The 13,272-nt window shown below is 49.6% G+C and overlaps 1 protein-coding gene across 2 annotated transcripts in view; it reads left to right on the top strand.

Moving 5' to 3' along the window:
• PYROXD2 (pyridine nucleotide-disulphide oxidoreductase domain 2) overlaps positions 1-12,319 on the top strand; it is a 35,337-nt gene extending 23,018 nt beyond the window's left edge. The window contains exons 11-16 of one of the 2 annotated variants that reach the window (XM_032281249.1): positions 788-860; positions 1,113-1,269; positions 3,371-3,525; positions 4,599-4,705; positions 6,794-6,914; positions 12,166-12,319. In XM_032281249.1, the coding sequence (XP_032137140.1) occupies positions 788-860; positions 1,113-1,269; positions 3,371-3,525; positions 4,599-4,705; positions 6,794-6,914; positions 12,166-12,185 (633 nt within the window). In that variant the 3' untranslated portion in view covers positions 12,186-12,319. Of the gene's footprint in view, positions 1-787; positions 861-1,112; positions 1,270-3,370; positions 3,526-4,598; positions 4,706-6,793; positions 6,915-8,014; positions 8,328-12,165 lie in introns of those variants that run through there. The other variant, XM_032281248.1, reaches the window with a different exon arrangement.
• The last annotated feature ends 953 nt before the right edge of the window (positions 12,320-13,272 follow it).

Genomic DNA, 13,272 nt, shown 5'->3' with positions numbered 1-13,272 from the left:
CTTGCTGACTCTGCTGATCTTGGCAGGACACCTTCCTGTGCCTGGGAGCTGGCCAGTGGTGGCTGGTCCAGGACAGTTTCTGCTGGGATGACGGGACTTGGCTCTGCTCCGTGTGTCTGTCCTCCCCCAGCACAGTGTTCGGGCACGTTCTCAGAGTCTGGCAGAGGGCAAAAGCAGGCAAGCTCAATCATGCATGAAAGCATCACATGGTTTGATCTCTTTGCCAAAGCAAGTCTCATGACCAAGTCCAGAGTCAGAAGTGGGTGTGCAAACAGGGAGGGGTGAGATCTGGGGGCAGTTTTTGCAATTGACTTTCCCTGTGCCCAAATATATGATAACATGTACATGAGCAAGAAGCTCCCAGCCATTCTTGGGGGGATTCTTAGGGGTAAAGCACCACTTTTTCTGCGTGATTCCATTAATAAAATTCAACAAACATGAGCAAAAAGAAACTTGTTAAGGCAATTCTAAGATCATTGAGGCTTCCAAGAGCTTACAGACCAGTAGTGAAAAGAGGCCTGCAGACGACTGATCCCTTTGCAAGCAGGGAGAGATGTGGACTATTTCACAGTCAGAACTGCTGGCCAAGCACAGAGGAGGAAGTGGTTAGAGCTGAGTAGGAGGACATCTAGAAAGCCTTCACAGAGGAGGTGGTTTTGGCTGAGCTTTGAAAGATGAAGAGGATTTCCAGAGGCAGCAATGGAGGGATCTGCCTGAGCAAAGAAAGAAGGCAGCTTCCCTGAGGCCTTGGACACCTGAGACCTTTCACGGCACCTTCTCCTTCCAGGAGTGGCTTCCTGAGGAGTTCGTGGAGAGAATCTCTCAGCTGGACACCCGGTCTCCTGTCACCAAGATCAACGGTAAGAGGCACACCACATGGCAGCACTGCCTCCTTTGACCCATCTGAGCGAAAGACTAGGCTGGGGGCAGCTGAGCTCCATCATCATCTCCCTTCCCTGACCTCCAGCCCGTGTCCCCCTGCACCCTGCTCAGAAGGTGAAACACCTGCTCTTGCTTTCCTACTCCCCTCCCCCACTAGGGGTAGCAGGGTGCTGGCTGTAGAGGGAGGACCTTGCGGAGCTGAGACCTGACCCTCCTCTTTGGTCCCTCAGTGGCCGTAGACAGGCTGCCCAGCTTCCTGGCGGCCCCCAATGCTCCCGGAGGCCAGCCGCTGCCCCATCACCAGTGCTCCATCCACCTGAACTGTGAAGACACCCTCCTCCTGCATCAGGCCTTTGAAGATGCCATGGACGGGCTGCCTTCCCACAGGTAGGGGCCCAGGGCTTTGTGTCCCCTGTTGTTCTCCGACATGGGCCTGGGAGGTGGGGCTGTTCATGCCACACACAGCAGGGATCAGGCCTGGTGTTCAGCCTTCACCATGACCTGGGATCTGCCAAAAACCCATACTTAAGTTCTAAGGACAGGAAGCGCATCCCAGGTGAAAAACCTGAGGACCCGGGCAGGTAAGGGGTGAGGAGCGGCACAGGTTATTGGAAGGGGCAGAGGGGCAGAGCGCTGCCCAGGAAAGTGCTGGGGCTGGGGAAGAAGAACAGAAAGTGTTTTCTGGGAGAGCAAAGGAGGTTCTGTGATTCAGAGCCCGCAGAGTGCATGCACTCACCGAGTGCCCTGCTCCATAGCCTTTCTTTTTCTGATAAGCTGCCTCCTAAAAGCATTTCCCACCTCTCACTGCAGCTGTGTTTCCATCCTTCTGGAACAGGCAGGGGCGCTATAGGAGCAGGCGCCTTTCCATCCTGTCCACTGTCCAGCACACCCTGTTGAAAACCTGCTCTGTGCCGGGCTCTGTACCTAGGCATGGGCTGGGGGGAGTAGCGGGGCAGGGGCATGAACTGACACAAAGTGTATTATCATAAGACAGGTACACAGATATTTATAGTGTGTGGTAAAGAAGATGTGCACCTGGAGAAGAGAAGGGCATAAGGCCAAGTTCATTCATCCATTTATACATATTTTGGGGTCTCTACTCTGTGCCAGTCTTGGTTCAGGGACTGGGCACAGATCAGCAAGCAAAGCCAACAAGGCCTCAGGTCACTGACTTTCTCCTGGTGAGAGGGAGACAATCAACAATTGAGCACTAATGATGAGCACTAATGATGAGCACTGCGGAGGAAAACAGGCAAGGAGGGGAGGAAAGCCTTTTCTAGTAACGCAGTGCTGGAGCAGAGGCCGGAAGGAAGTGAGAATACGGGTCTTGTGGGTATTTGGGGAAGAACGAGACAGAGGGAAGGCGAGATGCAAAGGCCTGGGGCAGGCATGTGCTGCTGTGCAGGAGGCACAGGGGTGAGGCCAGAGTGGCTGGAGAGAAGGCACCTGGGAGCGAAGGGTCTGAGGTCATGCTGGGTCTTGTCAACTGCCCTGGCTCTTACTCCAGGAAGGTGTGTGCAGAGCCCGCCTTATACTTTAAAAAGACCAACCTGGACGCTGTGTGGAGAAAAGGCTTTAGGGCATCTGTTGCAATGGGTTACTGTTGCAGAATCCAAGGGAGAGAGGACAGTGGCTTGGACAAGGGCAGACGCAGTGGACATGATGAGAAGTGACGGAAGACTGGGTGTATTTTGAAGGTGAAGCCAACAGGACTTGCTGTTGGACAGGGAGTGGGATGTGGGTGGAAAAAAGGGAGCAACTGGGAATGATGCCTCCATTTACTGAAAAGAGGAAGAGGCGGTGGGGGCGGAGCAGATTTTAGAGGATAATCAGGCATTGGGGTTTAAACACGGTGGGCATGCTGTTTGAGATCCCTGGTGGACATCTGAGTTCAGGGAGAACATTGCGACTGAGGGACATGGGGAAAAGGGGCATTTCCCATGGCCTCAAAGGAGGCTTGTATTTGGAAATGAGCGGGGATAATGTGCTCCAGGTAGAAAAGGTATGGCAGGCAAAGGTGGTGGCTGGGAAGCAGGTCACAGGTCTGCTGGGGCTTGGGGCAGCCCTAGCAGCTCTGTTTTCCATTGGCCTGCTCTGGAAAAGGCAGGCTACTAAAGACTGGCTAAGATCAGGCTGCCTGGCACCTGCTATCTGAGGCCTGGCCCCTTTCCACCCTCACACCGTCTGTGTGGACCTTGGAGACATTTGAGTTTGGGAGCCCTGGTTAGGGCACAGCGTGTGTGATGAAGGAAGGCAGGACGGGCCATGCATTCGGGGGTCTGGGGCTAGGGGAGGTCCTCACAGGTGATCTGGACCACGCTAGTGGCCACTAAGCCGTGCAGGTAGACACTCACCATGGCTGTATAGTGACAATCGCCCAGGATTGCTGTCATCTCAGCGCCTCCACTGCATCCCAAGTCATCTCAGAGGCCCTTCCCTCGGCACTGCTGCTCTTTAGACCCGCCGTCTCGCCTTCCCAATTGCACAGGCCTGTGATTGAGCTCTGCATCCCTTCCTCGCTGGACCCCACTCTGGCTCCCGCTGGCTGCCACGTAGTCTCCCTCTTCACTCAGTACACGCCCTACACGCTGGCTGGAGGCAAGGCCTGGGACGAGCAGGAGAGAAACGCTTATGCAGACAGAGGTAAAGAGAGCGGCTTGTTCTGCCTCCAGAGCCACAGCCGGGCTTGTGACCCAACTGGGCCCGCTCCTCCTCACCACCCCATCAGGATAGACAGCTGCAGGTGCTGTCCCAAAGGGAGGAAATACTCAAGGGAACCTCAAGTCAACATAATGAATGACTGCTGAGCTCAGGCAAGAAGACAGTTCCTGCCCTCCAGTTGCTTGCACTCTAGCAGGGTATGGGGGAGACTAATTAAGAAACCTGCCATTACAGCACAGCTTGCTGTATGAAACAAAGGAGAAGCATGAGCCAGAGAGACAAGGAAGGCTTTCAAAGGAAGGGACGGTCATGACTAGGAGCTGCCCAGACAAAGGGCATTCTAAGCAAGAGAAGCAGCTTGAGCAGGCCGGGTGTGGTGACTCACGTCTCTAATCCCAGCACTTCAGGAGGGTGAGGCAGGTGGATCACCTGAGGTCAGGAGTTCAAGATCAGCCTGACCAACATGGTGAAACCCGTAGCTACTAAAAACACAAAAAAATTAGCCAGGTGGCATGGCGGCACATTCGTGTAGTCCCAGCTACTCGGGAGGCTGAGGCAGGAGAATCATTTGAACCCAGGAGGCGGAGGTTGCAGTGAGCTGAGATTGTCCCACTGCACTCTAGCCTGGGCAACAGAGCAAAGACTCTATCTAGAAAGAAAAAAAAGAAAGAAAGAAAGAGACAGACAGAAAGAAGGAAGGAAGGAGGGAGGGAGGGAGGGAGGGAGGGAGGGAAGGAGAAAGAAAGAGCAAACTTGAGCAAAGTGATGAGGTGGAAAAAGCTTTGCATATGCAAGAGGAGACAAAGGATTGGGGTAGGGAAGCAGGGAAAATTGGAGACTGGACTGGCCTACCTATCCATCTTTGGGATGAATTATTTATTTGCTTGTAGACTGATTTTTGTTTTTTACCTATTGAGGTATAATTTGCGTGTGATAAAATAAACCCATTTCAGTGTGTAATTTAATGACTGTTAGTAAATTTACCAAGTTGTACACCCATAGCACCCCCTCTTTTTCCGAATCCCATCTCATTTCTCTGTTTGTTGGCACCCCAGTGTTTGATTGCATCGAGGCCTATGCGCCCGGCTTCAAGGACTCTGTGGTTGGCAGAGACATCCTCACACCCCCAGATTTGGAGAGAATCTTTGGGCTTCCTGGAGGGGTACGTATAAGCCTGGGGAGGTCTCGCCACAGTTTTCTCTGCACCCCCACTTCCTGGCTGTGTCCTCTCTCTTCATCTTGTCCCTCCATACTCAGCTTGCATCTGGAAGGAGGACAGTGGCAGGGACCCCGGCTGAGAGAGGACAGAGAAGTGGTCAAATCGAGGGAATGGGGGGTCCCTGGTGGGGACTCAGAACCCAGGCAGGACAGTCCCACTGGGAAGGTCACCGGGATTGTCGCCCTCTGCCTTGACAGCCATGCTGGCTCTGCCACCTGACTTTCTTTAGAGAGACCACCCTCTTCTTAAGGAAGCAACACATCCTCAGACTTTTCAATTTATCGAAAACTAGAGATGGGAGACAGGGTGACCAGTTAGGAGGCCAGGCTCAACCGCCTCATTGCAGCTACTGAGCACTTGAAAGGTCAGAGAGCAGCCTAGGTGACATAGTGAGACCCATCTCTACAAAAATGAAAAACCAAAAAATCGCCAAGTGTGGTGGTACGTACTGTGGTCCCAGCTACTCAGGAAGCTGAAGCAGGAGCATCGCTTGAGCCCACGAGTTCGAGGCTGCAGGGAGTTGTGATGCGCCATTGCTTTTCAGCCTGGGCAACGGAATGAGACCCTGTCTCTAAATGGAAAATTAAAAAAAAAAAAAAAAAGCAAAAGAAAGATCTGAGGCCAAAGTGAAACGTGCTGCAGGTGTAGAATGCACACAGTATAGAAAAAAATGTAAAATAGCTCATCAATGATTTATATATTGATTACATGTTGAAATTATAATATTTTGGATACATTAAGCTAAATATAATATATTATTGACATTAATTTCACCAGCTTGCCCTTCCTCCCTCCTTCCCTCCCTCCCTTCCTTCCTTTCTTCTGGAGACAGGGTCTGGTTCTGTCACCCAGGCTGGAGTGCAGTAGTGCCCTGCAGCTTTGACCTCTGGGCCTCAAACCATCCATCCTCCCACGTCAGTCTCCTAAGTAGCTGGGACCACAGGCATGCACCACCACGCCTGGCTAATTTTTTTTTTTTTTTTTTTTTTTTGGTAGAGGTGGCGTCTCCCAATGTTGCCTAGGCTAGTCTCAAACTCTGGGGCTCAAGTGATCTTCCCACCTTGGCCTCCCAAAGTGCTGGGATTACAGGCATGGGCCACCACAACCGGCTCTGCTTTTAGTTTTTAAATGTAGCTACTAATAAATCAAAAACTACATATGTAGCTCCTGTTACATTTTCACTGGACAGTACTGGTCCAGGTATAGAGGAAAGAAGCCCTGGCAGCGGGAAGGAAGGGAAGGGCTGGGTACAACAGGCATGGGGTGGGCAGACTTAAGAAGCCTCGGTGACAGTGTGCACGTGGGAGTCAGGGTGGAGTTTTGTGAAGGGTGGACCCAGAGGCTGGAGGGGAGGGAGGTGGTGTTATGCACTGACGCTGGAGGTGGGAGGAGCAGACTCAAGGGAAGAGGATGGCTTCAGTTTGGGGCAAGGTGAGGAGGGCAGTGGAGGGACACTCCTATGGCGATGTCCAGCAGACATCGGGCTTTTGCCAGACCTGCCCCATGAGTCTGACCTTCGCCTGTGCCACGCTGCTGCCCTTCTCAGCCTGGGGCTGGTCTCACCCAAACAAGGGGGCCAGAACCATGTTCGGGCTCCATTGCCCCTTGTGTGCCATTCACAGTGGTCCTGTTGGATCTTGGAGGCTGGAATCCAGGCTCAGGTGGCTGCCTTGGCAAGAGCAGGGAGTTCCCGCAGAGATGCAGGCCGGCAGCCACATAAGCCAGACGCTTGTGTTTTTCCAACAGAGCGCAAGGGGGATGCAGAGTGGATCACAAAACCCTCTTTTCTTTCCCATTCAAGTTTCTGCTCCTTACCCTGCTTTCTTCCTCAAAAAGCCTTTGGAAAACATCATGCCCAGCCCCAGGGCACGTGCCCGTGCCATCTCATCTTCCCTTTCTGCATTTTAAGAACTCAAGAAAATATCTCGGAAAGAGAAATTTTGCTGGAGAACAAGGAAGGCAAAGAAGCCCCTCCAGGGCAGTAAAGGCTGCACTGCTCCTGTGTTTATGACTGTGGCCCTGTCTCTGCAGAACATATTCCACTGTGCCATGACCCTGGACCAGCTCTACTTTGCCCGCCCTGTGCCCCTGCACTCCGGCTACCGCTGCCCTCTCCAGGGCCTGTATCTCTGTGGAAGTGGGGCTCACCCTGGTAAGTGACTTGGAGTCCCACTTACCCTGTGAGGACTGGGAGGGCTCACTGGAGGTCAGAGACTTGGAAAAGGAGGAAGACCATAAACAATGAAGGCAGGAGAAAGGGAGGGGAGCAGGGAACTCCCGCCATAAGAAGCTGCCCCGTGTTCGGAATTCTCCATGCACAGGTGAGCCCCCAGCCACTGCCTCCACCAGGATGACCGCAGCTCGCAGTTGAGCTCGCACCTCCCCTTCAGGAGGCCTGAGGATGCGTCCTGGTGGAGCATCTCACCACATTGTAAAGTGGGGTTGTGAGAGACCCTATGTCCCTAAATTCCCCATCCGAATATATATTTGGATAGGGTTTCACTCTGTCGCCCAGGCTGGAGTGCAGTGGTATGATCACAGCTCACTGCAACCTCAACCTCCTGGGTTCAAGTGATCCTCCTTCCTCAGCCTCTGGAGTAGCTGGGACTACTCCAGAGTAGTGTGTGCTACCATGCCCGGCTAATTTTTTATTCTTTTGTAGAGATGGGTTTTGTTACGTTGCCCAGGCTGGTCTTCAACTCCTGAGCTGAAGTGGTTCTCCCACCTCAGCTTCCCAAAGTGCTGGGATTAGAGGCCCCAGACATATTTTAGACCAGGAAGGATGGATCAAGTTAACTTCTTCAACTTTACAATTCTTTCTTGTGCCCATTCCAAGCCTCTCGGGGCTGGTGGGGCTGTCATTTGCTGTGCACACATTCTCTGAGCTGTGTGGACTTGGTCCCCCTGGAGGGAATCTGTGCTTCCACATCCTCCCCCTCTCCCCAGCCCCTTATTCTGAAATTTTAACTTTACTTACTGAGCGTCTGCCCGTCCAGCAGGTCCACCATCAGCCATTGAGACTGTGGGCTGTGGACCTGGCCCTTCCCCAGACCTTTGGTGCAGGAAGCCTGAAGGGGGCCAGGGTCTATTGAATGGCTGTCCTAGGTGGTCCCAGTGCCCGTGCCCCACACCCCCACACCCCTTTAACCAGCCCCACTCTGCTTTGTTGCTGGATCTCTGTAAGCCCTGCCCCCACCCCTACCCATGTGGGTTTTTGAGTGGAGCTTTGGTTCATAGGAGATTCTCTTCCAGGAGGAGGCGTGATGGGAGCCGCTGGGCGAAATGCAGCGCATGTGGTCTTTGGGGACCTCAAGAGCATGTGACCCTGAACCAGCTCTCATGCACAAAGAAGAAAGACTTGACCCCTGAATTCTAGGTGCCCCATTGGATCAGCCTCCCAGGAAGCTCAGCTTCGGGGTTAGTACTGGAGGCCACCAAGTCCTCAATGCTCAAGCAATTATTTTAGAAAAAACATACAAGTTACATTTAGTGAAAGGTAACCTTATGCCCATGCCTCCGTACATGGACTGGTTTTGTTTTATTAAAACTAATATTTCATACAGATTATTTGCCTGTATTTTTTCTCTGTGTTAGTTGGTGGGATAGATTTGTCTGGGGTACCCATAATTCTTACACTAGCTAAGAAACAGTCCATTTGAAGGCCAGGCACGGTGGCTCACGCCTGTCATCCCAGTCCTTTGGGAAGTTGAAGGAGGCAGATCACTTTGAGGTCAGAAACCTCATCTCAACTAAAAATACAAAAATTAGCCAGGTGTGGTGGCAGACGCCTATAATTCCAGCTACTTGGGAGGCTGAGGCAAGAGAATCACTTGAACCCAGGAGGTGAAGTTTGCAGTGAGCAGAGATTGCGCCATTGCACTCCAACGTGGTTGATAGAGACTCCATCTCAAAAAACCAAACAAACAAAAAACAACAAGAAAAACCAGTCCATCTGACCAGTGGAAGAGTCTGATCCAAGCATCTCCTTGTCTTTGGCTGGGCCCCCACTACCAGCAATTAGAGGACTGCCCAGGTGGGGCCCAGTCAATTGCTGTCACATTCCTGGCAAACTATAAGAATGGACCCAATTTCCCCATGATCCAGAGTCACCCACGGGGGCCATGGGCCTGACCAATGCTTGGCATCTGAAGCCATCGAATCCTCCAGTCAGGCAAAAAGCAAAGTGGATTCCACTAAGGCCATCTGGGAGCCCGCTATTCCTGATTCCAGAGCATTTAGCCTTCTGCTTCCTATGAGCTAAGTCTGTTGCATCCCCAACACCTTTCGATATAAACCTCTGTAATTCCAAAGTAAGTTGAACGGTCACTATTGTCCAGCAAAATCCATCCAAAGTTCCCCTGGTAATGCAGCCCTCCCAGCCAGCTTCTCCAGTTCCAGCAGCCAAGGCCACAGTCCAAGCCGTCCTGTCTGCAGAGGTGGCAGGACCTTCCCTGGGAAAGCTTCCCTTCCTCCATTTCCTGGGCAAATACAGATTCAAATAGATCCACCTCAGTACTTAATGTTGGTGAAATCAGATTTTTCAGCTGTAAGAGAGTTGTTTTAAAGCTCACATCAAACAATAGATCATGTCTCTGTCCAGTATCTGGCATATGGTAAGCATTCAATACAAGGTGGAGCTGCTGCTGCAGCTTTTGTTGGTGAAGACGTTATTGTCATTTTTGTATTCTGCAGAAGGTGGTCTTTTCTATATATTTATTTTAACCTGGCACTCAGAATTGAAACCAGCCCCCTAGAAGCACTGTGACCAGGACAGCACAGAACAATGTTTGGGTCCCCAGGCTTTTTCCAAATTAGCCAAGCCCCCTCATTCAGAATTGGTACGACCAACTTCTTGAGCCTGTTGAAAATGTGTTTTTGGTCAATATTGCCAGTTTTCTGGAAGGTAAGAAGGAAGGCAGGGAGAGAGGGAGGAAGAATGAGAGAGAAAAAGAAAGGGAGAGAGGGAGGAAGGAAGAAAGAGAGGAAAATGAAAGAGAAGAAGGAAGAAGGAAAGTGAGGGAAGGAGGGAGGGAGAGAGTGAGGAAGGAAGGAAGGAAGGAAGCAAGGCGGGAGGGAGGAAGGGAGGGAAGGGGGGAGGGGGGTAAGGGAGGGAGGGAAGGAGGGAGGGAGGAAGGAACATGGAATATCTCCAAGGGCCTTGGGGCAGCTCACATCAGACTTGATCTTTAAAATTAATAACAATTTTTTTGTAAACAAAAGTACAAATGCCTAATGTAGGAAATTTAAAAAATATAATAAGAGAGAAACATAAAATGCGCACATAATTTTTCCTGCAGAGATCATCGCAGTTACCATTTTACAGTATCTCCAGATAGTCTTTCACATCATTGGTATTCTGTGTTCTGTGTGTGGGCTTTACATCTTGCCTTCATTTCACTTCGTGTCATAAGCAGTTTTCAGTGCCATAAAGACTCTTTGAAAACATTTTTTTAATAGCTGCCTAATACTCTCTTGTAAGGATGTGCCATAATTTATTATGGGACATTGGGTTCGGTGTTGGCCTTGATTGCTAATTAGCATGAGCCGAAGGCCTGAAAGCTTCTTTTATCGTTGCTGTTCCTATTTTAATGGTTCCCTATCATTTCAGGGATCACAAGGGTGCAGCTGCTCTCCAGGCAAAGCTTTCCTCTAAAGGAAGAGGAACTTGGAGGAGGCCAGGGAGAAAGGGGGAAAAAGCATTTTTAGCACAAAAAGGAAGAATTTCCCACTGTTTTGGTGACTTCCCATCCTGTGTCTTATGTCTCTGAAAGATGACATTTGATCCAGACCGAGAGACAAGATAAGGCCTCAGCACTACAGGGTGCCTTGATTCCTCCAAGACCCCAGCACATGCTGACCTCGCTGAGCAAGGCGGCCTGGTCTTATCCAAACTGCTGACTCTGCAAATCAACCATGAATTGGGGAAATGAGTCCCTTGCTGGCCCTAGTATGTAAAACTTGTAGAAGGATAAATAAGTCAGGGCCTCAGTGTTACCTGATTTACAATTGCCAGTTTCCCCAAAGCAATAGGGAACACTTCCTTTGAGGCACAGTCCTGCAAACCCCTGAAGTACACTGGAACCTCCCCTGGTTAAGTCGTTACCAGCGGGCCCTCCTGATCTCACAGCCCCTGGGTGATGGTGTCCAGAGACTCAGCGAGATGTGAGGTTTACAGCTCTGGGAGGAATGTGGCCTTCCTGGTGGGAGGAATGACAGATGTAGCTGACCAAGCTGGCTGTGGGCCTTGTGAGTGTGCATCTTTCTAACACATGTTTGATTTGCAAGGCAGTTGACAATCACCAAGCTCTTCTGTGAGACCTTGGTATTACTCTTGCCCTGAAGGCCAGAATGAGTGGGAAAGAGACCTGCGGAGCACAGGACATCATTCTGTGGGGAAGTGGAGACACATGAAATGAGGAAAAGGAATGCAAAATGCAAAGCAAGGAGAAACGCAAATGGACAGCAAACCTGGAAATATTTAAGCTCACCAGGAATCTGTTAAATGCAATGAAAACCAAATGATCATGCTTTATCTATAAAATGGAGAACAAATATTTGTATAGAAAATTACTAGTGTGGACAAAAAAGACACTCTTCTATGCTGTTGACAACGGCATAAATTTGTATTTGATAATGAGACTCAAAAGCCAACATCTGTGTGCTTTGTGGGTTATTCTGCATCTTATCATTTCGCCTAAGGAAAATAGCAGAAATGTCCCTAAGGATTTAGCTAGAAGGATATTCATGCAGTATTATTTGCAATGGCAAAATACTGGAAACAGCCTAAATGTCCCAAAATAGAGAATTAGTTAAATTAATCACGGTAACTGCACATGATAGAATATCAGACAATAACTTTAAAAGTTACATTTTTGAAAGTACTTTTAGCACATGGAAAAAATATGCTAACAAAAGTAAGATATGGCCAGACTCGGTGGCTCACGCCTGTAAGCCCAGCACTTTGGGAGGCTGAGGCAGGTGGATCACAAGGTCAGGCGTTCAAGACCAGCCTGACCAAGATGGTGAAACCTCATCTCTATTAAAAATACAAAAAAATTAGCCAGGCGTGGTGGCATATGCCTATAATCCCAGCTACTCAGGAAGCTGAGGCAGAGAATTACTTGAACCTGGGAACTGGAGGTTGTAGTCAGCCGAGATCATGCCACTGCATTCCAGCCTGAGTGACAGAGTGAGACTCCACCTCAAAAAAAAAAAAAAGGATAATCAGAAGAGGAATTACATGAGACTAAGCAAAGGACATTTGATTGGTATGCAGTAGTCTTCAAGACAATGTGTCTCTTAAGAAAAACAAGGTAAAGAAGGTTGTCAACAGTGAAAAGGTAGGTGAAATCTACACTTTCTCCACTGCACCTGTCGGCCTTCCCTCCTGTCTGATCTTTCAGGACCCGTGGAGAAAGTGTAGGTCTGACCCAGAAGGCCTCTGTAGATAAAGGGGATGATGATGCCTCCCATAGAGGGATGTGTGGATTGTATATACACACACACAGCTCACCAAAATATGCACACTGTGTGATCCAGCACTCACCCACTCCCAGCTAAGAAATGCTTACTGGTGTTCACCAAAAGACACATCCTAGGCTGCTCCTAGCAGCACTATTTGTAGTACTTCCAACCAGAAAGCTACCCCAAAATGCCCATTCACAGTAGAATGGAAAAGTAAATTGTGGTACCTTCATATGATGGACTGCTATTCAACAATGAGAATACACAACTTAGAACCACATGCAACAAAACTATGTTGAGTCAAAGAAACCAGACATGAAATAATACATGTTGTAGGATTCTGCTTATAAATCGTACAGAAACAGGCTAAATTAATCTATACTGTTATAAGTTCACCTTTGGCTGGGCACAGTGGCTCACACTTGTAATCCCAGCACTTTGGGAGGCTGAGGTGGGAGGATTGCTTAAGGCCAGGAGTTCAAAACCAGCCTAGGCAATGTAGCAAGACTTCATTTCTACCAAAAAAAAAAAAAAATAGCCATGCATGGTAGTACATGCCTGTAGTCCTAGCTACTTGGGAGGCTGAGAAGGGAGGATCACTTGAGCCCAGGAGTTGGAAGCTTCAGTGGGCTATGATCACGCCACTGCATTCCAGCCTGGGCAACAGAGTGAGACACTATTGAAAACAAAAGTTCACCATTGAGGGTTTTAGGGTCTAGAAAGAAGCCTGAGGAGGGCTTCAGGGTACTAGCAGTATATCCCACCTGTTTGATCTGTGTGATGGTTACATAAGTATGTTCAGTTTCTGAAGAATTTATTGGTTTCTACAGTTAGGATGTTACAGCTTTCTGTATGTATATTATACTTCAATAGAAAGTTAAAAAAAAAAACCAGCTTAGTGCCTGGAACATGGTGATGTCACTTATTAACATCATTACTATAAAGCTCATGTTTACTGGCAAAGCCCTGTGTCTGAGGCTAGGCTTGGAAGAGGAAATGAAGAAGGAAGGTAAGGAAGGAGAAGAGGAGAAAGGGAAAAAGGGATA

Source organism: Sapajus apella, unplaced genomic scaffold (genome assembly GCF_009761245.1).
Source record: "Sapajus apella isolate SASKATOON/1434 unplaced genomic scaffold, GSC_monkey_1.0 scaffold13, whole genome shotgun sequence".
Taxonomy (NCBI): domain Eukaryota; kingdom Metazoa; phylum Chordata; class Mammalia; order Primates; family Cebidae; genus Sapajus; species Sapajus apella.
This window is presented reverse-complemented; position numbering and strand designations above follow the sequence as displayed.